This window comes from Centroberyx gerrardi, chromosome 12 (assembly GCF_048128805.1).
Source record: "Centroberyx gerrardi isolate f3 chromosome 12, fCenGer3.hap1.cur.20231027, whole genome shotgun sequence".
Classification (NCBI taxonomy): domain Eukaryota; kingdom Metazoa; phylum Chordata; class Actinopteri; order Beryciformes; family Berycidae; genus Centroberyx; species Centroberyx gerrardi.
In genome coordinates, this window is record NC_136008.1 from 8,307,852 (window position 1) to 8,334,391 (window position 26,540).

General features: G+C 45.9%; 1 protein-coding gene across 1 annotated transcript in view; it reads left to right on the forward strand.

Moving 5' to 3' along the window:
• Positions 1-21,165, forward strand: part of iglon5 (IgLON family member 5) — an 86,633-nt gene extending 65,468 nt beyond the window's left edge. Inside the window, exons 2-8 of the mRNA XM_071926611.1 lie at positions 6,994-7,072; positions 10,425-10,657; positions 12,419-12,538; positions 18,173-18,304; positions 18,583-18,703; positions 19,252-19,403; positions 21,062-21,165. Of these exons, the coding sequence (XP_071782712.1) occupies positions 6,994-7,072; positions 10,425-10,657; positions 12,419-12,538; positions 18,173-18,304; positions 18,583-18,703; positions 19,252-19,403; positions 21,062-21,165 (941 nt within the window). The remainder of the gene's footprint in view (positions 1-6,993; positions 7,073-10,424; positions 10,658-12,418; positions 12,539-18,172; positions 18,305-18,582; positions 18,704-19,251; positions 19,404-21,061) is intronic.
• Positions 21,166-26,540: the final 5,375 nt, after the last annotated feature.

Sequence of the window (26,540 nt, forward strand, 5' to 3'; positions counted from 1 at the left end):
GTTAAAATTTCAAAAAGCTTTTATCCATCCATTTTATCTATATGCATATATCATAATATATATGTGTAAAAATCCAGATTGGTGCTTGAATGGGTGTTTGTTGAAACAGTGTCCACTATGTGTCGAAAGCTCGAAGCAGCGGGGAGCTTTTTTGTACATCAACAAATCGTAACACTAAACTGGGAGTTCACATCTCAGATAAGCTGGATTTATTCAACGCCTAAGGCCCCATGCTGCTTTTATATTACATATAGGCATTCTAATCCTTTTTGAGTCAGGTTGCTATAAAGTGTGTTATTGTCAAAGGATGTTAGCTGCAGCGCTACCTTTGTTGGGGCAAATCAGTATTTTAAAGTACTCTTTAAAAGCAATGACAGCACCTCCCCACAAATCTGTCAAATTACCGGTGCACAGGGTGTATTTACGGGAGTCTACAGGGCCTTGTGTAAGGCGGGCGCGTGTGTGTACTCACTGGGAAAGGAAGTAACAGTTTAACTACAGTATTGATTTCAAGAGTGCTAAGGGGTTTAGGCTTCAGTCCAAGGAAAATGGGGGGTAAAAGAACGCCGAGTGGGGATCGTCCCTGGTGTTAGCGTACTTGGCTTTTCTCCCCGGCCACGCTTGATTCAATGGTAAAGATCTGTGGCCGCCCATTGAAGTTGTACAACTGGTGCATTGAGTGCTGTATGGCTCCGTGCACTCTGCAGTGCTCTATTGATTGATGTGTGAAGAGGGATTAGTGGGAGGGAGGGAGAGGAAGTAAGGGAGGGAGGGAGGGATGGTGAGATGGCAGAATGGTGCGTGTGTGTGTGTGTGTGTGAGAGAGAGAGAGAGAGAGAGAGAGAGGGTGGGAGGGGGGCAGAGGCAGAACTGTGGATGCAGCATGTGTACTATAAAAAAGGGGCAGATGTCAACCCTTTGGTAAGGCCAAGCCGGACACAAAAGGGTGATGCACTGCATTTTCGATAAACGTTGATTGTTTCGCCGTGCTTCCAAGATTGAGCTCTGGCAGCGGTAATATGTTGTTTGTATGTCAGTACAATGTCAGAACACTTCAAGTACGTGAGGCCGCTATTCTAAAGAATAACCACTCTGTGACCTTGAATGAATAGCAGCTAAACATCCAGCCAATCCTCTTGAGGCCACAGAACAAGTGCATCAGAGCATTTAACGTCAAAATAAGCTCCGTTCTGCCACCGCCGTGTAAATACTCCCTTTAGTCATTCCACCACATTCCTTCAGCGGGGGAAAAATAACTTTGGACTGAAAGGGAAAAAATGACATTACCGGACGGATTCAAAACAATTCATTCACGATGACTTCTCTGACATTTCTTAGATTTCCTGTCAAGTGGAATCCTGCCGACATCCATTTCGCCTCACCGGCGATTGTGAATAGCAGGCGACCTGTATATCCATCTTGTTGTGCTGTTTGAGCGAGGCATCCAGGTGGTTTTTCGCCCCCTGCCCATCACTCTCTCCCCGTTCTCCCTTCGCGCCGGCCCTGACAGGTGGTGCGAGCGGCGCCGAGGGTGGAAGAAGCCGGTAGGGGAGCGGGGGGGATTTCATCGACAGGGAGTTGAGGGGCTGGGGGAGCGGCGGAGTATAGGGAGGAGGAAGAGGAGGAAGAAGAGGAGGAGGAGGGCAGAAGGACGGAGCTTCAGAGAGGTGGGCGAGGGGTTGGAGCTGGGCCGTCCGGAGTTAATGGGATCAGACGAAGAAGAAAAAGGGATATCTCTGCCGGTTAATGTTTAATCTCCCCCCTCCCTCGTCTCCTGCCTCAGGCTTCCAGCATCTGATAATCCTTGGGCTGCCTCTCTTCATCATCAAGGTGTCGGAGGGAAGTGCCTCTGTAAATATTTAATTGGCTGCAGCATGCCGCCGTTAATTATGCGGGTGTGTCTTCCCTCTGTTTCGCTCTCTGCCCCATCATCACTGTGTCCTCTTTCTTTTTCCCCCCTCCATGTTGACGCTATTACTGCCATTACTACTACTGCTGCTACTTCAGCTGTAACCACCACCGCAATTTCTACTACTAAAATCACCACTATTGCTGCTACTACTACTACTTCTGTTACTATACTATGTTCTCTCCTGTAATTCCATATTCCACACCAGCTTTTTCTCGTTTTCAATGACTTTCCTTTTCTGGCCAAGTCCTCACCTCACCCTGGCTATCTCATTTTCTCCTCTCCCTCCCAACCCTCTCTGCCTCACTCCTTCTCCTTTCAATTTCAAAACTACGGCAGCCTCCGTTAAAACGGATTATTGTTATGGGTTTCATTATAGCCTCTGCCGTTATCCGTCTTGACGCCAATCAGGCTTTCAGAAGTAGCTTTCCGTCCTCGCTGTGTTTATTTGATCGTCAAGGGCAACACGAAATAGATGTACAGTACAAAGACAGCCTAGCAAGGACTCCACAGGCTAAAGTGGTACAGCTCAATAGAGCTCTGCTCATAAGTGTCTGCCAGTAGCAAGTGCAATTACAAACGGGCACATGTAAAAGTCAAGAGAATACAAATCACATAATAGATGTCTCGTGGGAACGGTGCAAGCAGCCTTGCAACGTTTTTTTTTTAGACAAAAGACACAATGCATGGAGACAAAAAAATTGAGGGCCACGTGTACAGGGAATTACATTAATATCCACCTATAGCCCAGTGTGAGATTAAATGTTTTCCACAGATGAGCAAAATTGTTTTCTGCTATTGCCTAGAGTGTGTAACAACAGAAATGGTCGGGTGACAGAGGAAGACATAGGTGTTGAATGGAGGATTCCAGCTGCAAGCCACTGTTTTCCTTTGTGTAATCCCTTGCGCCCATACATACACAGAACGGGTACAAAATTGTATACTGGTGACAATGCCAGAGAAATCTAGACCTGAGGCTCAATGCAGTTGAAAGCCTGAGGAGGGCATACAAGTGTGTGTGTACGTGTGTGTGTGTGTGTTTGGTGTGCATGCGTGTGTATGTGTGGAATGGAGGTGGGGGTTCTGGTTGTGTGCCAAAAGAGCAGGTCACCGCAAGGACAAGAGATAGCCAGGACACAGACTGTATCTGCTGTAGACAACGGTGAGCAGAGAAATTCAATATGCAGCCGGCCAAACTAACAGCAGCCCTCTGGCTCACAGGGACCAAGATCCTCCAACACCTGAGAGAGAAAACCCGCTGCAGCGCTCACCATCCGCGCGGCGCCACAAGGTTATTCATCATTTCCCTATTCGCACACAACTCGGTTACAGCGTCGACTGCAGGCCTTAACCAGACCCAAAGGGAACCCATGTGGACCCTTAAAACATTTTCTTTCACATCACACAAAAGCATTTTTATGTCAGTAAATATTGGTACTGCACTTCAGAGGTAAAGAAAAAGAAACAGCTTGCACAATTCACGCTGTTTTTATGTTCCCACATTTAGGAGCGGCAGGGTTTAAGCCTCCCTGTTGGCAGGCATTCGCCCTGCTGAAGTGTCCTTGAGCAAGACACTGAATCCTTACCAGCTCCTGGGGTGCTGCTCCGTAGCTGAACCTGACCTCTGACCTCCCTGGAGGGGGGTGGGGGGCGAGCAAAAGGAGACTTATTACTAGGGATGAGACAATATATCGAAATTCAATATATTGCAATACAAAAATGTGAGAATACGTAATGTGGGGCAGAAAAATGAATCGTGATATTAGCTACATTTTATTCTGCTGTGGTAATCACAAATGGCACGGCTTGCCCATCACAATTTCACAAGCTCTCCATCCAAATTATATTATTTGCACTTTGTAATGACATTTTTTTAATTGATTTTGACATTCCAGGAAGCCAATGCCATTGCTAGAAAGGCGTGTGGCTCAGAAATAAACATAATTCTGCACAGTCAGACTTTGTTGTCATTGAACTTTTATTTTGTTACATTGTATTCGAATCGTGTCACGAGATGAACATATCGTCCCATCCCTAATTATTACCATGACACAGAAAGTGAGAGAAACGTCAGAAGATTCTGTTCTGGCCATGCGCACACTGCGTTTTGCACTCTGTACTAATTGTTGTTGTGTCTGCTGTGTTTGAACATCTCCTTTGCGGTTAGTGTGCATCATTGATTCGCCCTGGAACAAATTGCCCCAACGGGACGAATAAAAGTTGTGTCATATCGAAGGGTAGGAGACACATGCTGTCAGTTGGCCAGGTGATATTTATACACCATTGTCACTTCAACCCCCGCTTCACCCCCAGAGACCCAGTGCGAGGGTCCAGGGGGTTTCAAGAGACCAGACCCTGCCTTGGCACGTCTTAGCTGTCTAAGTGAGATGCGGCAGACGCACACTTTAGCCCTTTATCTCTTGGGTGATCACCTTAACCTGGGCCAATGTCAAAGGAACACCCATTATGCATTGGGAATTCAAAGTGAGTGACAGAGGTGGAAAGGGTTATACCATGGTGTGTGTATGCATGAATGAGTGAGGGGGTAGAGGATACTAAATGTGGACGTGCATGTGTGCATTTCCACTTATATGTGTGTGTAGAAGCAGTCACATTTGTATTTACCTTTTGGAGAAGTGATTATGGGCTGTGTGTTAGACCACTTACACAAAACTTCATCCCTCTTTGTTCATTGATGAGTGCGTTTGTGTGTGTGTGTGTGTGTGTGTGTGTGTGTGTGGGTGCTGTGCTTCAGTGTGCGAGAGTAAGTGTGGGCCGAATGTGTTGACCTGGTTATCACGTTGTGTGGCGCTTGGGAGTGGAGGCAGGGTGATACAGGTTTTAGAATGCAAGGTGCCAATTGAGCTGTGAAAATGGGAATTGAGTAGGGAATAGGGAATAGCTCCCCGCTGGTTTGTAACCTTCGCCGTGTTGTTTGGAGCGTTCAGCGTATGCATACATCATTCATTCAATCAAAATGTGTGTGTGTCCCCATGCTTACATTATTTGATGGGGACTGTCTTTCTCTGTGTGTGTGCGTCTGTAATTGTGCATGTGTGGGGAGAAACTGTGTATTTGTGACAGCGTGTCACACCCGTCTCCAAGCCCCAAGCCCTGGAACTGAATTGAATTAACCTAAATAAAGTCTAGCGTGTAGAGTACAGTGTACTTGAAAGGGAACAGCTGACGACTTGAGCTGAGGACCGTCTGAGTCTAAGACAGGAGGCACGGGCGCAGCAACGCCATACGCAACGTCGCTCAATAGAAACAACCGTAGATAATAGAGAGCTGGTGACATTTTCCATACATCGGACACAATGGCTAAAGTGTTCCTCCCCTCCCCCAGGGCTTTCAGAGAGAGAGAGAGAGAGAGACAGTTAAGTGGATAGAGCCAGTTCTGGGATCCTTGGCCGGCCTAGATAGCACAACAGCAAGCGGCAGCAGTAGCAGCAGCGCACGCTAATGCGATTATAGCTTTTAGCCGGAGATTTTCAGGGACACTTTTCCTTCGAGGCGCCATTAGTTCTCACTGCGGCCTCCCCTGTACTTGCTCTCGACTGGCATGTCACCAAACAAACACGTACACATTCAGCCCCGTGAGCAACAAACACCCAGATGTATTGAACACACCAGTGTTGTGCTTCCCCATGAGCAACGCACTCACTCACATGCACGCACACACACACGGACACGCACACATAACAATAAAAAATACACAAGCATAAATGTACCCACACACATAGGCTATATAAAAGCGCAATCATGCGCACGCACATGCACACACGCCAAAAGGAAAAGCAGGCTTAATTAGTTGAATCCAGTCTTTATTTAAGGGATGACAAATTATAATTTAGTAGTGGAGTTGGCAGTCATTTGGACTTTTTGCCATGCAGTTTGAAAACCTTTTGATTAGCAATCCATGATGTGCATTATAATTCTGAAGCCTCTCTCATTATTCTTTGTAATCAAACCATGATTCCACCAAGACCCTCCGTTAATTTAAAACCCACATTTACCGTCCATTGAGTGCTGCAGTGCCGTCATTTCAGGTCTCATCTCCTGCCGGATTCCCATTCGGCATGCTTAGCGTGTCTTTGACTCTGCACGCCTTTTTAACAAACCTGGAGGTGCTTCTTAGCTCCTGACTGCACCGGTTTCGTCTCATAAAGTCACCGTTTATTAAACCTCGAGGCTAGACCACAGAAAAAGCCTATTGAGATATTGAGGTCATCTTATAGACAGAGGGAGAAAGAGACTGTCGGAGATGGAGGGAGGACACAAGCTGAGGTATCTGGTGTCACGCTGTCATTTGGCAGAGTTTAGATGGACAGAGCCAGGTGTCTTACTGGGGACCAGCCTGCCTCACTAGGCAATATCACTGCCAGCAGAGCAAGGTCTTTGGTTATCTGTGTTTGTAGAGTCCAAGCAACTTTACGAAAATTGCTTCCAACTCAATAATCGTAAAAATGTTCAGGCTTTATGGTGTTTTTTTTTCTTTCCCCGTCACTTGAATATGTGTCAAACACATCTCACACATGCCAAGTTAGTATTTCATCTTCAACTAATGTCTCTCAGTGTGTGTGTGTGTGTGTTCATGTGTGTATGTGTGTTTGTATGTATGTTTGTGCTTTTGTATGTATGTGCTTCTGTGTGTGTGTGTGTGTGTGTGTGTGTGTGTGTGTGTGTGTGTGTGTGTATTGGTAGGCAGGATGAGCATCCCTTCTGTTGCCGTTGCTGTCCCTTCATTTCACGCTCCGGCGGCTCCGCGTGAATCCTCTTCCCTTGGCTCATTATCGCCGCTGTTCAATGAACGCGCATCCCACCAGAATGCAGGGCAAAACCAAATCATTATTCAAATACGTGGGGGTCAGTGCAGACGTCGTGACTCTTTTGTTTTGTATATTTATTACTTTCCCTTCAGGAAATAAGGAAGCGGGCTGCGGCGCGCATCCCACCCCAACCTGGACGGGTGAGGTAGTCGCCTACCGAGCGCCCGACTGGGGATTGATAACGCCAACGGAGCGTCTGTTGCTGTTATTGGATGCATTTCACTCACCCGTCCCTCCTCTCGTTTTTCTTGGCAGGGTCCAGTGTGTATGGAGCAGAATTCGGACACCTGCCTGACAACATTACAGTGTTGGAAGGAGAAAGCGTCATTTTGAGGTAACTCTTGATCCTACACCTGCACCTACTAATTACATGAAAAACTTGTTTGTTTTTTCCCCCCACCTGTCATGCCGGTTTAATTGCCAATTCTCTGTCACATATAGCTTCAATTAGGTGTCATCCCCCACTCATGTGTAATGTTTTCTCAGCACTGTGTAAAGCCTATAGCTAATTGAATGATAACGCCTGTCCAGTCAGTCAGCCAGACTGTCTAATGTCATCTGTTTTTTCACTTGGACATAATGTTAATGATATGCTGGGCGGACCTACTCCATCCATCCACAGCTACCTAACTGTGAGTGATAAAGGAGAAATCACAGCTTGCGCCGGCTCCTAACCAAGCAGAAAAACAGCCAACTTGCTTTTTCCCTCGCGTGGAGCGGACCCGGCTTGCCAGTACACTGAGTACCTCAAAAGAACGCCCAAGTCAACATTGCTTTCATCACTTTTTAACGCACACCTCACCAAATCTCTGAACAAATTCCTCTTTCAGTCCCATTGTCTTGATTTTTAAAGGGAGGATGGGCCTTCCACTCACTGTAGGACATCAAATAGGTTATTCCTAAACCTAGGAACAGTTCAGTCAATACTTGTTAACATCAACAAGTCTCTCCCAAAGTTAGAAACCAAAGAAGCAGGATGCTAATCTTTGAGGTAGGGATGCACCGATCCGGTACTTGGTATCGGTATCGGGCCGATATTGGCCTAAAATGCTGGATCGGATCGGATTATAACGTTCACTGCCACGGATGTCCGAGCCAGCATTTTAGGCCAATATCGGCCCGATACCGATAGAGCAATCAGTTCGAGCCCCCGGAGTAATAAACGGGCGTAGTCGCCTGCCGTAAAACATGCCAGAGTTTGCACGTGACGTGACACGAGTGAGTGAAGAAGTTGGAAAAAGAAAGCGAGCGTGCAGGAAATGTGATGTAAACATGTCAGCAGTTGGGAATAATTTTAGCCCCAAAGGGACGGTAGATGGCTATGCCATTACTAGCGTCCCAAAGATCTTTATCCAACTCACTTCACAAAGAACTTCATGTGGCGACGCCTTCCAAACGCCTGCTCCTTGGCTCAAACTTACATTGAGTGTCCTTGGGCTTAGTATCATGTACACGCCACCATAAAGGTTTCAATTAAGTCTTCTGTTTTCACAAAACGAAGCTTTTTGGAAAGCTAATGCTACCGCGCTGATGACGCTGACGCGACCTGTGCGTGCGTCAGCGTCAGTGACTGTCAACACTGTCAGTGAGCGGAGGAACAGGCTGACAGCAGAGAGAGGTGAGATGAGACTAGACTTGGCACACACTGGAGGTTCTGCCCATGTGTAGCAGTATTTTTTCTGTCAGTTATTCACACTAAAGAAGAGAAAAAAACATAAGCAAAGGCTGTATGGTTGTTTCAATATTGTTTTGTAGCAGTATGCACTGGTCAGTTAATTGCTCTTTTGCACTTCTGTGAGTTTTTTTGCACTGTATCCCTATATTGCAGCATTCTTTAATATATCCTAGGAACTGTCATTCCTATTTTGGTCTGTTCTTTTGCCCTGCTGCTTTTCTTTTTTTTTAACAATAAAATTATTGTTCCCATGTTATTTATATGTATGCAGCTGTGTAATTATAGAAGAAAAAAAGGGGTCAAAATTCTGGTATCGGTATCGGATCGGCAGTGAAAAAACGGTATCGGTGCATCCCTACTTTGAGGTCACTGAGATGTGCAGCCTGGAGCTGTTCCACTGACTGTGTGGAGAAGTGGATACTGGCTTTGTAAAGTCATAGAATGTATTTTGGGCTTTTACACAGTAATGCTAACAGTTCAAATCAAATGCACCAGGGTGGGAGAATCTAGGCTCTCTCTCTCTGTCACATTCTCCATCTTTTACAGTTTGTTTTCAATGAAGCTGTCCGTTGGTGTTACATCACAGATTATGGAGTAGGTTAAACTCTTCTCTCTTGTTTCTGGCTATAGACCACAGTGTCAAATTCAGCTGTCCTAGGGCATAGAAAAAGCAAACTGGAATATTCAGTGGTATTCCCCTTTAATTCTTCACACCACACATTTATTTGCTTTATTCCATAGATTACTTTCTGAGTTAAATTTCACTGCACAGAACGCGCCTTTATAGGCTCATCAATAGACAAATGATGGCCTATACATCGCAATAAAGTGTGTGTGTGAGTTTAGTCTGCACTGGGCAGGCAAACACACTGCAGCAGAGAGCTGATTAACAGAAGACTAAACAGTTTTATAAATAAAATCCACTTTCATATGCAATCAGTTTTGCCGAAGTGGCACAAATACTCGTGTTATGCTTGAGACAATACTGTTCTGTTGGCTTTGAAGCAGCCCATTAAGACAAGGCACAATTGGAGCTATTGTGGTGTTCATTTCCTCTGGGCCTACAGTACTGTAGCAATATAGTCAGAATACAAATACACAAGTACATTAATAAAGTATTTATACATGGATAATGAGTTATTTGGGTGGGATTTCCTAAAATAATTTCTCTTCATTTAAACCCTCCAGGCCCAGATCTGCTGTTAATCAAAAGACTGCTCTCTAACCTGTGGGAATAACTGTGAAGCCCTCAGGTCATGAGTCAACTTGAGCATCATCGCAGTATCTTGTAGCTCATTTGTTAAGACTTCCTAGCTTACCTGCACTGTGTAAAGGTTGATAAAAGTAAACGTGGTGTCACTGGCAGTAGCTTGGCAGGAGATCTAAGATCTACCTCAACAGTGATATTTATCCAGGTCATATCAATTAAACATGAGCACAAACGCCGGCATGTCCTCGTACCCAGTGGAAGCTGGGTAAGGACATCTAGTGGCCAAGCGGAGAACTGAAGTCACATCTTTGGTCCACAGTGGCTGTTTTGAGGCATGTTACAGCCTTTTCTATTATTTATCAGGATATTTTATCCAGAGTTGGATCAGTACTGTGCCCAAATATCATTTGACCCATTTTGTACCCCCCGTGTAAAATTCTGGGACAGCGAAGCAATTGAGAATGACATGCACATAACAAGCGTGGATCAAAATCTGTTTGCAATTAATCAAACATTCAGATGTGTCATGTAAGTTGTTAAAATCAGAAAGCACAGAAATGACTGTCTAAAATTTCCGGCACTCATTGTGTTGTCCTAGGAGGCAAATCCAACCCATCTAGCACCTACGTGGGTTAAAACAAACCATGGAAAGTATTTGCAAGTGCTGTTTGGCCCAGGTGTGTTACATAACACCTGATAATAAAACAGCTCTCAGCTTCGACACCTTCAGTATCAAGCTTATCAAAATTGGATTTGGCAAACAGGCCTCCCACCTGTTTATCTCTCCCTCTCCTCTCACAGATGTAGGATCGACGAGGAGGTGACTCACAAGGCCTGGCTGAACCGCTCCAACATCCTGTTCACGGGGACAGACAAGTGGTCGCTGGACAAGCGCGTGACGCTGGTCAACAGCAACAACAGCGACTTCTCCATCCATATCAACCAGGTGCAAGTGACCGACGAGGGGCCCTACACCTGCACCTTCCAGGCCAACAACAAGCCCCGCATCGCCCATGTCTACCTCATCGTCCAAGGTTAGCAGCCGAGGTCGATGCTCTAACATAGCCAGGGTTGAGGGTTTGATTCCCAGTGGGGCTTCCAATGCTAAAAATGGATGCACCCATGGTACCAGATGAAAGCATCTACTAAGTGGCAAATGTGTTATGTCATCTGCCCGAGTATAGTGCTGTCTTCGGTGGGAGGTTGCGGTCTGACACCAGGGAAGCAATTAAGAGTTTGGATGATGATGTTTTAATGCTCTATTTTTATCATAATTAAATGTGCATGATAGACGTGTTATTAGTTTTATGTTTTTATGATGTTCCAGTATTTATGGTGGGTGGTGATATCAAAAGCAAGCACAGGCCCCAGTAAGATTAGTTGATTCTGTTTTATATGGTAGCTTAGATGTGTGTGTGTGTTAGTGTGTATGGTTACAGTAAAGCTAGTGCAGGTGATGGATAACTGGGAAGACATTTGCATTCCCTGGTGACATAAGAAATCTTGAGTCCAAGCCCATTTATTATCTCTACTAGGTCTATTAGGCTTACTGTTCTTTATTGGCAGGGAGTGGGGTGAGGCAGGTCAGATGGAAGCGGAGGAGGCGTGTGTGTGTGTGTGTGTGTATGTGTGTGTGTATGTGTGTGTGTATTGGGGTTGTGAGCTACACAGAGGGCTGTCCAACTGCCTGACTAAACAACTGACAGTGCAGGACCAGGACTGGGGCCCAGTCATAAAGGCAGCAGCTAAGTGAATGAGAGTTTGACTGATCCTGAGTGACGTGATGTATTGGCGCCCGACTGCTCGCCTGATGGATTGCAGGCCTTTTCCCCCCTGTATGTGTCAATTGTTATGTATATTGTGGAGTGTGTGTAGTGCATATTGCGGTAATACACAGCTAGCAGAATGAAAATGAAAAATATTAAGGGGCTATATCAGCTCTGTTGGAATGAAAGCAAACTGGGCCTGGCTCACAGCTCACAGGTGGCAAAGAGTGTGTGAGAGTTCAGCCTCTCACCAACAGATTTTTCACATGGCGCTGCAGCCAAACAAAAGCTCTTGTCTGCAGGGGCCAAGGCTTGGCACAGATGACCATATATACTTGATTCCAAGTCGCCCCCAATTTCAGCCCTAGCGTGATATCACACAAAATAATTACACCCCCAAGTCAGTGCATCAAGCAGGAGCAGCCTCGCCGCCACTCCAATCTGTGCTTTATCGCTGCAAGTATTCCGCTCCGGCAAGATAGTGAAAAATGGGATCCTCAATAGATGTCTTGCAAAAAAGCAATCTCATGGCCAAGCTCATTAAAAACAATGATAATGGGCCATTTATATTCAAGGGCCATCTTGTTATCAAACTAACTACATGCATACTGCCCCAGCACAACTATGGGAGTTCGGAGCAAAACACTATTCGATGGTGGTCATTTACTTACAAGCTACAACAGAAACCTCCGTGCCTTCCACTTCTAAAAATGTCCTTCCTTTCTTTAAAGCCGTCAGGAGATGTAGATTTAGATGTCGGAAGCAGGGGATTGTAATATACATATACATTGCAGCCATTTAAAATGCAGTGCATTTTAAGTAGACGGTCAGACATATTGTCGCACAGTTCAGCAAGCGTTGAGGCACAGATCATTAATCAGCAGACTGCCTGTTCGTCTGTCTGAGGCGCAGGGATTTGCATCATACTTTAAACTGTTTAATAGGCTGCAAGGCTATACCTTATCAATAATTCATGAAATAAAAGGGGAGTTTAAGGTCATAGTCTAATAGCACGGTCTTGTTTTCCAGTGCCGGCCAGAATCGTCAACATCTCCAGAGACGTGTCGGTGAACGAGGGGGAGAACGTGAACCTCTTTTGTCTGGCAGTGGGCCGGCCTGAGCCCACCGTCACCTGGAAGGACCAGAAATGTAAGCTACCCGTTCTTGTTTGCTATTGTCCTCAGATCCAAAGATCCCTTGTCCACAGCTTCACCTTTATCTCCCCCCGTCTTTCCATTCATCCCTAACTCCTGTCCTGTCTCTCAACGTCTTCTCTTTTTTTTTCTTCTTCTTCTTATCAGCATTCTGTTCCTGTCCGTGTCTTTATCTCCCATTCCTGTGCCATCATCCTTAAACCCAGCTGTTTAGTCTGTCCCCATCACAGATTCATACTCCCATATTTTCCTTATGTCCCAATGTTTTGTCCCAAATACCCACACATTATACGTAATTATCCCCACCGCGCCAGCCGTAATCATCAGCATCTGTCTTCATCCTCCCTGTCATCCGGCGTCACGATGCCAACTGACGCTAACAGCCAATGTTTGTCATTAGATCAGTTATTTTTAGCTTCCATCATCGCCGTGTTGAATCAGAACTAGTCCAGGGTGGTAGAAGGATTGATAAATGAAGTCAAATTCATTTGATTGCCACACAGCATTTATTCCCTATCTGTTGCCCGCGTCTGTCACCGCTGATTTCCAAAGTCAGTTCTTTAACTATTCAGTGGCTTTTAGAGGTTCTGTGGCAGGCAGGCTAAGTGTTAGGATTCACTAGAATAGTAAGTAGTACCGCTATGAGAAAGTGACAGAATATCAGGGTATTAGCTTGGCATGTAAATTGCTGCGTACTGAATATTACCATGCCATGACTCAATGTTCCTGAGTGTAGCTTACTAATTGTGAGCATTGCCGCTACCGCAGCCTAGAACAGCTTGTCACTTTTTGACTTCTCTTGTTGTCGAATACATTGTTTGTTGTGACTCTTTCATGTTTACTTTTGCTGTAATTTCCATGTAACATTCACACTGGTTATCTAGTAACATGTCAACGCAGATGAGATGTATAAGGTATTTTTGGAGGCAGACTGGCATATTGTATATATTGGGTGGTATGGTGGTGTGGTGGTGTGGTGGATAGTGGGACCATCCTGCAACTGGAAGATCACAGGTTCAGTCCCAATTATTGCCTAATACCTGCCAAGATGTTATTGAGGAACACGCTTACTACCTACCTGTTCTTGGGGCTCTATGACCCATCTGGTGAAATGTGAACATGCATGAGCATCTTAGAGTAGTGGTTCTCAACCTGGGGTTCGGGACCCTCCAGGGCTTCACGATATAATTCTAGAGGGTCGTGGGATTATTTATGGGTTAGGAAAAAAGCATATTTCTGCTATACATATTTATTTTCATGTATATTTTGTCAAATTTTTAGCAATTTTTTGCTTCTTTTCTTGTTGTTTTCAGCCTGTCTGGCTCCTCTGATAATAAAAATCATTCTTTGTTTCAACTGAACGCTTCTGGCGAGGGTCGCGAGTAGGCATCGCTTTGTTTTAAGGGGTCACAAGCCAAAAAGATTGAGAATTACTGTCTTAGAGGAGTATGTGAAGAAATTGTAAATTACATTGTGTGCAATATGGCGATTTATAAGCTCTAAATGTTCAATTATCTTGGATTGGAGTTTTAAATGCAGCTGACTGATGAGTTCCAGAGAGAGGTAGACCAGAATGAGGAACGTTACTTTCACACTTTTCCCATTCATCGCTTTTAATATCAAATAAATGACTCACTTTGTGAGGCTGGCAGTGTATCAGTGTTGTCAAATCCATTGTTAAAGTCAGAGAGCTCTTTATTGCTACACAGCAGTATTGGTCGAAATTTTCTTGGCTACAGCAGCAACAACACAGATCAAAAGCACAAACAAGACAAGAGATAATAAATAGGTCAGCGTGAACAACTACTGAGCACGATGTAATTATACTGTAAGCCTAATAAATGTACAACCTACTATACTGCTGTACTGAGCCACAGCTTTGGGCTAGCTCAGGGGCTCGATCCTGGCCTGCTTGTCCCTGGGTTAGCGTGCTGTGCATGCTGTGTCCTTCGCTACGCGGCTGCTGTCTGGGAACCTGAACTACACCGTACCTCAGGCAGGGACAAGCCCAGTACTGAACACACACCACACACACTCACAAGCACACCAGAGAAAAAAGAAACCAGTAAGCATGCATGCACGCACACCTGCACTCTCTCTCTCTCACACACACACACACACACACACAACTCTGTGCAGTTGTCCTCGCTTGCAACCCTACAGCGTTTCTCCTCTGTCAGCAGTAATCCTCCCTCTCTATCCACCCCCACCACCCTTCCTCTCTCGTTCCCCATAACCCCTCAGTTTGCAGACAGAGATAGGGGCCGCATTGCTATTCTGCGGGAGTCTCTGCAACCAAGCCATCAGTTGCAGGAGACCAGGGGCGGTGGAGAAAGGGGGGTGGGGGGGGGGTGGAGGAGCCCAAAGAAACAGCAAGAAGCTGCCAGCCATCTGTCCCCATTACTCAGAGACTGCATGGAGAAACGGTGGGAAGGGGGGGGGGATGAGATGAAGAGGGGAGGGGAGGATGGGCAGAGGTAGGGAGGATTATGTGTAGCGAGAGGGGGGGGGGGGGGGGGGGGGGTGTTGCACCACCTGAGAGGTGAGACACAGACCTGCTAAAAAAAAGTCACCCACCCCTTCCAGGACTCTTCACTTCTGCAGCTCCTCGACAGTCTCGCTCACGGAGAGATAGCGATAGCGACGCCGCTCCGCGCCGTTGTTCCCGCCGCCCTCTTCATCTCGCCGAATCGCAGATACAATCTGCCGCGCCCATTCGCTCTCCGCCGGCATCCATCAGCTGACCCTTCTCGGAGACATACAGGCGTTCTGTCTCATTCAATCTAACGCACCCGCGCGTCAGGCTCTTATCGTCCGACGCCCCATCCGTTAACACACACACGGACGCGCAGACTTTAGCGTGAATGAATGCGGCTTTGCACACGCGGAGATAAATGTGCGCGCCGACGGGTGGCTGCACGTTGCCCCACATACACACTACTACTTAACACACTTTTCGGTCCCTAACTCTTCCAAACAACATGCTATAGAGAGCCGGCCTGTCCCTCCTCCTCTGTCTCAGCCCGACATCACACCTCTCCGCCTTGACTGTGGGTTTTGTAATGGAAATGGTTAAGAGGAGCGAAGAAATCAAGTGCCCTGATGATCGAGGCAGGCTCAAAGTGCTGTAAGGGAAATAGACCGCGGTTTCACTGTAGGGCAGGCCTGACCCCCTGATCCTTTTTCCCTTTCATTCACACACCTCCCTCTCTTCTCAGGTGCAATCCAACTATCTCTGGTGGTCAGGAGTCAGGCTCCTTCAAAAGCCGTAAGTGGTTGATGGAGCTGTATTTTACAGACCATTGTAGGGATGCCAGGGGCCGGCTGGAGTCAGATATGATCTCCCACCAGAGTGGAGAGAGGTGAGCGGCGCATGCAGGTCCAGAAACCTCTGGGGAGGGACAGAGAGAAAAGGAGAAAGAGAGAGAGAGAGAGAGAGAGAGAGAGGGAGGAGAGAGCTGCTTTGCACTGACATGTTACATCACATACAGTTGCTGGGGATGAAAAGTCCATGAAAAAGCCACTCGCTCAGCACACATCAAATACCCAACTCTTTCTCTGTCTCTCTCTCTCTCTCTCTCTCTCTCTCTCTCTCTTTCTCTGTACAAATATATATCTTTCTATCTATGTATCTTTTTCACTTAGTCTCTCTCTCGCACGGTATCTCTCCCCCTCACAAATTACCACTCTCTCTGTGTCTGTAATGCACTCTCCCGCGCTCAATTTCTTCTCATTTTTTTTTCTTTCTTTCTTTGTCCTTTTTATTTCTTGGAAGTCATCTGTAACAGCCTTGTCTCTGTAATTTCTCCACTACTAGTTGTCTGATCCTATCTTCTTTCTCCCTGTCCCCTCTGTGCCGCCATGGCTTCCCCCCGCGGGCAGAGTTGGGTGCTCAGCCTGCTCGACAGAGATGTCACAAGGGAGCTATATTTATTAGACTAATGGAATGAGTGAATAACATTGCTGTAAGCGCCCCCCCCCCCACACACACACACACACACACACACACTCCCCACCCCATCACCCCGCGCCGGGGTGGCACAAGCAGCCATCACCGCCGTTGTCGCTGCTCAGCCTGTGCCACTGCCGCAGCAGCTGCAAATAATCGTCTCCAGCTCAGTAGCCGCACTAATAATCCTCCAGTATAATCTTCAATTAGAACCGCCGCGCTAATCTCTGACAGGAATAATCGTGCCGTTTAGTGTCTTTTTTTGTGTGTGTGTGTGTGTGTGTTTGCGTCAACGTCGCTCACAAGCGCGCTCGGGAGCCGTTTGTGTGTTTGTGAGACAAAGTAAAGGTCCACTGACTGACGTTGGTTGCGGTGGGGGGGGGGGGGGCTTTGAAAGGGAAAAGTGAACGGCAATTTAAGAGCTGGATTTCCTTGTTAGTGGTGAGATTATGTATTATGTCGTGTTCCACAGTCTGACTTCTTTAATGGGGTAAAGGGGAGAAAAAAGGCTTAATGGTTTCGGAGGCTGCGAGACAGCTGGCTGCTGAGGCTTGTGGAAAGGAGGGGGGGGGGGGTGCGCTCTCCCACTCCCTCGCTCTCTCTCTCTCTCCTCCTTTGCTCTCTGATTCTCCCTTTCTCTCTCTGTCACTGTCGTTCTAATAACACCCCCAACATCCATTCCCTCGCACGCAGAAGCAATAACTTCTAGCCCGTCCCTTCAACTCTCTCCTCTGCAGAGATTCTGTGGCTGTGTGCAAGCGTGTCGCCTGAGGAAAAGAAGGGAACGCCGAAGTGCGAGACAGACTAATTCGCTTTCGGGGTCACCTGGGAGTTTGTCAACACCAAATAACAGCCAAATATTCCTCTCACCACATAATGTGATGAACAAGCCGTTGCCCCCTGGTGTGGCCGATGCTTGGAAGTAAAGCTCACCATTTCCCCTGAGACTTCAACAGTAATGGTGTCATTGCTGTCAAGCCACATTCACTCGCTGCGCAGCTATACAGTGAATGCACCAATTGATCCATTACTTTACTGAACAAAACAAAACAGCCTCAGGCCCTTCGTTTTTGGGTCATGGGACAAAAGAATGATTGAAATAAAATCCATTTTTCTCCGTTAGAGATATATAACATTTTATGTGTGAATAAGACAGAAAATCCTGTCAGTTTACTTTGGCTTTTGACATCCTACTCATGGCTCTTGGTATTGGATTTCAGTACTGGAGTAATTATCCAGTGTAATATCCTACAGTAAGTAAAGCCTGGTATCATGTTGCTATCCGATTTGTATCCCTAGTGCTCTTTAATCAAGTTAGGTCTCCAAAAAGACCCAACTCCATGCAAGTCAATGGGACCACAACCCAACTTCTTGCTAAAGAAGTCAATACATTTTTTCGACAAGAGGTTATGGTCTCAGTAGCTAATTTCAGGATATAATGGATATAAAACTGTGTTGTGTTGTGCCTGTCCAGTGATTGACAGGTCGCAGATTATGGGCCAATAGGGTTAGGGTTGTCAACATGGCGGCGACCGTAAACACGATCTCCAGGCTTCAAAACGGCCCTTCAGAAGCCTATGGGTGACGTCACGCCCACTGCGTCCATCTTTTTTTACAGTCTGTGGGTGTCACCGTACATTTGATACACAGTGACCTTTGACCTCTGCCCTGTGCCTTCAGATGGGCTGGTGAGTGACGGGGAGTTCCTGGACATCACAGAGATCAAGAGGCAGCAAGGCGAAGACTACGAATGCATCACCAACAACGGAGTGGCCCCGCCCGACAAGCGCAAGGTCAAGGTCACCGTTAACTGTGAGTATCCCTCTCTGCACCACCAGTGCAGAATGGCCCAGTGGTGATAATTCACCTCCCACGAGATAACAAAATGATGTATTAATGATGTATGTAAATAGATGCATTATTATGTATGAATTCATACATCCTAATCTTGTTCTCGCCGGGGGTTTTTCGACCTTGTGGACTACCCTAGGCCGCCCTGACTCGACTTCTCGGCGAACGCTGATGTATACTAATTGCAGAATTCCCTCCTTCTGTTTCGCTGCCTCTTCCTCCCTCCTTTTCTGTGCCAGACCCGCCCATGATCACAGATGTGAAGAACATGCCAGCCCAGCTGGGCAAGACAGCCATCCTGCGCTGCGAGGCCATGGCTGTGCCCACGGCTTCCTTCGAGTGGTACAGAGACGACCACAGGTGGGTCATCACGAAATCCCTAAAAACTAACCTCTTGACACTTGGCTATCGTCCATTAGCTTGACCCCTGACATTAGTATAGTCTGAAATAATTAAATATGTTTCTTAGCTCGCTGGGAGCCTATTTGCTCTGTATTGCCCACACACATAAGTCGTCCTTCCAAGTTTGCAAAAAGTCCCACAGAGTAGAAGAGTTAGGGCGATTTGGCATCGGGCAAGGCGAGAGAGAATAGTAGTTACAAGCCTGTGCCAGCCAGAGAGAGCTGTTAATAGAGTATAATGGGCCCCAGCAGGAAGTCGCTGTTATTTATGGGCTATTAGATTTGACTATTAGAACAAGGTGAGACAGAGCCCATGTGTGGAGGAGGAGCGTGACGCACGGTCGTCTCCGGAGAGTCGAAGAAAGCCTCCTATGCGGGCCGAGTCACTGGGTGCAATGCTACATTGTGTTATCTCTCACTTTCTGTCACATTCTTTTTCTTCTTCTCTCTCTGTTTCCTCCCCTCTCTCTTGCACCTCCCCCCCCCCCCCCCCCCCCCACCCTCTAGGCCGGTAGAGAATGACAACACCCTGAGGATCAAAAACGAGAAGACGCGCTCGCTGCTGCTCTTCACCAATGTGACAGACAAACATTTTGGCAACTACACCTGCTTTGCCTCAAACCGTCTGGGGGCTTCCAACGCCAGCATGCTGCTGTTTCGTAAGTTATCGCACACGCTCACGTTCCCACACGCACACACACACACACACACACAGAATGACGCAGTATGCGCACGTGCACGCACTCAAGCTCCCACACCTACACAAGCGTACACAAACACACACACACACCTGTCTCATGTGGCTATCATCCTGACATCAGCATGCAAGAATTCGAATAGTCCCACATTTACGCACATAATTCGCACGGCCACAAACAGAGACACACACAATCACACTGCTTTTCCCCATTCGCCCCGTCTCATTTTTACTCTGCACACAGCACAGCATTTCCTCAACCCCCTCCCCCCTCCTTCTCTCCATTTTCTTTATTCTCCGCCCCATTAAAGCTTTGCTTGCCTATATTACCTTCTCTCTTGCTCGCTCACGCTCTCACCCTCCATCTCTTGTCCATACACATTCTTGCATGTGCACACACACACACACACACACGCACTCTCTCTCTCTCTCAAACACACACACAGACGTACACACAAACTCTCGCTCTGCTCTGTCCCGTTACCCAAAGAAGTTGTCATTTCTCTCCAAGCCCAATTCACATTAACCGTCCCCAATGAGCGATTTCCTACCCCTCCATTCCCCATCTCCCTCCCTCCCTCCCTCCCTCCCTCCTTTAGTGCATTCGGCATTACCATCTTAAGTGAGTCCTTCATCTATCCCCTTTCTTCTTTCATTCCTTCACCCATTATCTCGGCCAGTCTCCCTTCAATGACTCACTCCCCCGTCAGACCCATACATCTTCCCGGTCTTTTTTCCACCACCGCTGCCACTTCTGTCAGCCTATCTCTCCATCATCTGTCCTTCCGTCTCCTCTTTCCCTCCTAATCTCCTCTTGCCATCATTAGAACACACCAAACCCCTTCCCGTTCTGGACCGGGCACACAAAATCGGACCATAATCGGATCATTTTGTGGCTTGCCTATTCATACGCTGTCCCTCACTGTCATTGCGTCCCCTGACTTCAGTTTTCTGCTTTTTTAGCCCTTTGTTATCCAATGTAAAGGTGCTACATGTAGCATTTTAACAACTCATTATCTCATTATCAATTTATGGACTTTGGCATAATTACCGTAAACAAGTGAGATCATTGCCGTGAGCATTGCCAGCCTCTACCGGCCTGCACATTGCATTTTACATTGTGTGCCACCAGGTCAGATTTTGGAAATCCGTTGGATTGCTTTACGGCAGAAAGAAACAGGAAGAGGGCGGAGTTCTTCCAGCGCAAACAGAGCTAAACCTTTTAGAGTCTCTTGCAATTTCCTCTTTAGTAAAGTGAAAAAGAAAATTAACGCAATAAACGAGTCACACTAGGGAGGGGTAACATCCTCTTTATGACAAGAAGCAACAGGGTTTATGGGAAATGTGGTTTTAGTTTTGAGAAAACACTAGCACTAACAATGCCACTGGCTTAAACAGAGGCTACCTGTTGTCTCGACCAAGGGCTTATTTGTTTACAGTAATTATACCAAGGTATCACAATTAATTTGACAATGATATATCGATGTTTAAGATTAATACACATGGCACCTCACAGTGAGAACCCTTACTTGCTCTGTGTATTGAACTATACAGGACCATTTCTCACTTCCTTTCTTCTCACTCTTCTTCTCTTGTCTTGGTCCCTCTCTCTCCGTCCAGGACCGGGGGCGGTATACGGGCGAGGGGTTGCCCTACACGCAGGGATGAGCGCCGGCATCGGCGTCTGGTTGTCCCTCTCCATTACTCTTCTGCTGAAGGTGTAAAGAGCTTTGCCCGGGATCGTCCCTAAACCCCCCCAACCCCCGTCCCCCTCAGCGGAAGGAAGAAGGAAATGAAATTCTTTAATTACGAACCCATCACTGTGAACAAAAAGAATATGCATTATTCCAGGAGCCATTGACTCATTGCATCAAACCCACTTTACCCCCAATCCCCAGCACCCTCACTCTAATTTCCAATCCAGCTCATCTGCACCGCCATCATCATCACACCTCTCTCTCTCTCTCTCTTTCTCTCTCTCTCTCCACTCTCTCTCTTTCTCGCTCTCTCTCTCCTACACACACACACACTGTCTGTCTCGCTCTCTCTGTCTCTCTCTGTCTCTCTTTGTCTCTCTCTCCCTGAACGCCTTGCAGATTTGTCTGACTAGGTACTTCCTCCTCACCTTGTTTTTGCCATTAGTGTCACCGGGCCGATGCTGATAGAGAGTGTATAGTAATGATTATTGTGTTGGTGATCAATGAGAAAATAGATAATCTAACAACTGGACAATAATTTATGTTATATACATAGACTAATGACTCACCTACAATGTTTGCCTTATGGAAATGATACTTAAAATAAGAATAATACGGAGGATATTTATGGAAAAGATAGTGATAATGTGATACCGATGGTCATGTGACCTTTTGGAAATTGTCCAAATGGCCGCCGGGCCATGCGACATGTCACCCTCTGATCACGCACACATACGGCTTTTTGATTTAAACCGTGTAGCGGTGAATCTGCTACGAATGATGTCAAAATGTATAAAAAGGGCGGGTGGTGACGGTGCCGGTCTCAGCTCCCCCCTTGTGTAATTTGGGGGGGTTTATACCAAGGTTACGCATGTGAGAAGACGCCCTCATCACCCGATCCTTTTCAGACCCCCTCTCCACCCCCCACCTCCTCAACACCCCCCCTCCCCCCACACACCCTGTTCAACGTGCTCTGTCTAGTCGCCCTTCGCATCGCTATGGTGTTATCTGCTCCGTGCCCCCCCACCCCCCTCTCCACCCACCACCCACCTCCTCTTCCTCCCCAGTGTAAATATATGCAGTACCGAGGCCATGCCAGCAACCTCAGTTGTCTGGCGCCAAACGACAAATCTCATCAGCCTCGACTCTGCGCCAGTCTTCAGAAGCAGGAAGAGACTGTCCAGTGACAACGATATCTTCTGCTTCAAAGCTGCGGCTCCATCCTCCTTGTCGCTTGTTGATAGCATGTACCGGTTAGAGATGTTCCTGTTGTGAGTCCATACTCCCCTCCCCTCCCTCCCTCCCTCCCTCCCCCCTCCCTGCACTGTGTCTGTTTTACTCTGCAAGGTTACCTGCTTTTACTTTTTTGGTGTTAATAATACTACAGATGATGATGTTAATAAGTATTTGAATAACTATGAATAGTAATTCCATGTGAGAAAAAAAAAAGAACAAAATCTGATGGTAATGAGCCGTGTGTGGGAAAAATAATTTTTGTACTTTACTCTGAGAAGTCACACCCATTGAACGACTACAAAAAAAAACAAAAAAAACAAAGTTGTAAAGTTTTCGAAGTGATGTGCTCTATTTTGCCATGACAAGCTTTTTAAAAACACATTTGAAACAGTCCAAGGGATTCTTTTCATCCAAAATCGGGAGCGGTCAATGATAATGTAATATATAATTTGTAACGATTTATGTATTTGACTTTTTTTGTCATGCTGTTAATTGTATTATACACATATATACAACATATTTGTCCACTTATCATAGTGTGTCTCTCTCCGACCGGCTAGATAAATGATTTGAAACGATGTAAAGTCTCTGGTCATGGCTGTAAGTCGGTCCCCGTACGGCCAGAGCGCTGGGAGATAAAGATGTAATTAGCCATTACCTGTGGCTGGCTAAGTGAAGGAGCCTGGGCTCCACCTGTCCCTCCTGCCAGCCAGTGATGGCCCCCATAAATCAAACTCAATCCTGCCAGTGACAGGAATCCTCTTCAAGGACAACCTCGCCTTGGTGCACCGCGCTCCCCTCAATGTGTACCTGCGACATGCAGGCATGGGCACTACCAACCCCCCATGGTACAATTATCCAGCCACTTCCCCGCACAGCACAAACAGTGGGAGGTAAGCCCCTATATCTCGATACAACGGCACTCATTTCTCCGCTGAAACACTGTCTCACTCACATGCAGTGGCTATATGCAAATTCGCCATAACGAGCCTGCGCGGAGAGATGGGTTTACCCCAGTTGAACCCTGACTATTCCTGCAACCTTAAAAACGGGAAATACTCAGCATTCAATAAGGTGTCTGAATGTGTTATGTTTGATTTTGTTTCAAACCAGCAATAACCCCTAACTCTACTGTGCAAGAGGCATCAGATACGGTTAAAGCTGTGCTGTGATATCTGAAAGATTGCCGTTAACAAGGTATATCAAATAAGTCTGTTGTTGTAATCTTACTGTGTACAGTACTCTGAGATGGTGTGAAGCTCTGTTTAAATGGCCCGTAATCTAAAACAGAACATGTTGTACTCAAGCGTCTTGTCACTGCCGATGCCCTCTGCAATGTAGTCGGTCTTTGGGTTGTCTGTGTGACAGAACACACACCACTTGTGCGTGCATCTTGTTGCTCCAAAAATAATGATGGATTCAGTTTCAAGCACAAGAGCAGGTCGTTTGGTCAGTGCTTCTATTTTCTGTCTCAGTCACTTTTATTCTCTCTGTCTCTCGGTATCCTTCTCTCTCATGCTGTTTTTCTGTTTCTCTCTCGCATACTGTACACTGTTCCATGTCAGCATCCCACTGGGTTTGCCAGTGGCGTATAACATCTCTATGTACATAATCTGTCCTTGATGAAGAAAAAGAACAAAAACAGAAGAAAAGATCAAAAAAATATGGAAAAAAACATTCTGTCATGTTTCTCAATGTGGGTTTGAAAAAAAAGCACGTCAATGTTAGTTCATGGGTGGATTTTGAAAAAAAAAAAAGCAAACAAAAAAAAAAAAACATTGTATGTTGTGTTTGGGTTCATGGGTGAAGGGTCCAGGAGAGGGACTCGGGCAGTATGATTTTAAACCTTGGAATGGCGATAAACAGAATGTGGGCATTTGTACTAAACGAAGAAAAGAACATGTTTCCATGAGTCATGCTGTATGTAAATGAGTCACACTTCTGGTGGGAGAGAGGAGGACTGGGAAGAGGGGGGGGGGGGGTGCCGGGCAAGGAGGCAGCAGGTCCCTTGGGTGCACACAGTTTTGAGGGTTACATGAGGATGCTGTTGAGAGCGCCCCGGTCCAGCGGGCCGGAGGGAGGATACCCTGACAGTGCAAATCTGAGAGCTGTGAGCCGGAGGGAGATGGGATGACACTAACCAGACAGTGAACTCTCCATTTAGGGAGGAAGACAGACAGGCACTCATATTGCATTCCCAAACTCGAGCGCTGCGGTCTCTCCCGGGGGAAGGCGTACCACACACTATTTATGGTTACACTATGTAATATGAATAGCATTAACATAGCCTTGATCACAAACACTGTCTGGCCTACTTCAAGTGTATAAATAACGCCGCGGCTGAGGTTCAGTGAGTTTACAGTGACATAAACAAGACATTTGCTCGGCCTGTAATTACACTCAGCACACCCTGATGAGAGCATGTTGATTGGCTCCTGTAGTCGAAGGGTATGGCGGCACTGTTGGATGTTTTTACTGACATTATGTAAAACAGTTGCCATAATAGTTCACGCCTCCCAAAAGCTAGCAGGTAGTTTCCAGTTTATATCACATCACTTTGAAACTTGCACTTTTATTTCTGTTTTTTTTTTTTTTTTTTCCTGATATAATTTATTTGATGGGTTTATATATGAGATAGCTGAAATTAGATGTCAATTTATATAGCAATATATGAATGCAGCTCTTTCTTTTTTTTTTTTTGTTGTGAGCATATAATTATCAATGCAGTGTTTTGAAATGGATTTTAGGAGTAGGGCTCGTAAAATACTTTGAAATTGCATCCAACAGTTTCAGAGCGCTGTGCCTTTGTTGAGGAGTCAGGTAATTAAGCTCTTTAGGGTGTAAAAATAGATAACGCACATTGTCCCTCAACTGTCGCAGTGAAATGGTAAAATAATTATGGAGATTTAAACCCAAGGCCATAGAACAGCAGCCAAAGTCTGAACCTGGCGAAGGTCTGAATGTACCCCTTTCTTAATTTTCTATGTGGCGGACTAGCCTTCCCTACAACACCCTCAATACAGCGAACAGATCCCTGACAGACTTTTAATTCAAAATGCAATGGTCAATCAATACATTCGACTGAATGGCTTTGGAATAGAGCAATTTTTCCCCGGCCTGCCTTACCAGGCCCCAGAAGCTGGATTGATCAAGTGTCTATAGACCAGCCTTAGAATAGAGAGCATAATTCATCATGCCTGATACAAGACACCCCTAATTGCGCATCGATTTTAGGCCCTTCTCTGAAACTATTTGGGCAAGCTATAATGTCAGCTCAGTAAACTCTGTTCAGAGGCAGACAATGAAGAATTAATAATTTGTTTTTCTTTTCAAGCCAGTCGAATGGCTTTTTTGTTTTCTTTGCTACAGAGTGTAAAGTTAACCAAACGCATTCACTGGGATCTTACATGTGCCATTGGGTGGATGCTTGTATATTACATAAATTATATTTTATTAGTGATGACAGTGATGACATATAACTAGATGTTCGTTTTGGAATTGGCAGTGTCAGAACCTATTGATACTGTGTATCTAGAGGCTTATGTCTGACACACACAGCCACGCTTTGCATGTAGAGTAGAATACATAGAGATAAGGTGTGAGTGTACGATAGAATGATAAATGAAATTAGATGAATACACAGAAACAGATTGTGATTTAATAATGTGAAAAAATACCCACGTTGCAGTGCAAGAGTCAGTATACCAAAAGGATATGTCATGCAGCGTGACAATTATATATGAATGATTATCATCGTTGTAAATCCCTCGCTCTCGTCCTTTACAGCATGGCACGCTTAATTCCCATATATTATCCTAATTATCTATTGTTTACCAACTATCTACAGGCTCATTCGGTTCTCATGGGCAAAGTCAATGTTGCAAGTCTATTAAGGCCCAGTACTTTTCCATTACCACTGCTAATGAGCACATCAGTATACAGCATGCTAGACAGGGTTGTGGGGATTGAGGGGAGACTCTGAAACGGTGAACATGCTTCACACCTATGAGCATGCAATGTTTGGAGGACATCAATAATTATAAATAAGCATAACTAGACTAGACATGAAATTTGTCACAATTCAGGATAAACCTGAGAGTGGCAAGATGTAGGTCTAAGGAATTATTTATAAATTAGTGAATAGTTACGTAGATACATTAGTCACA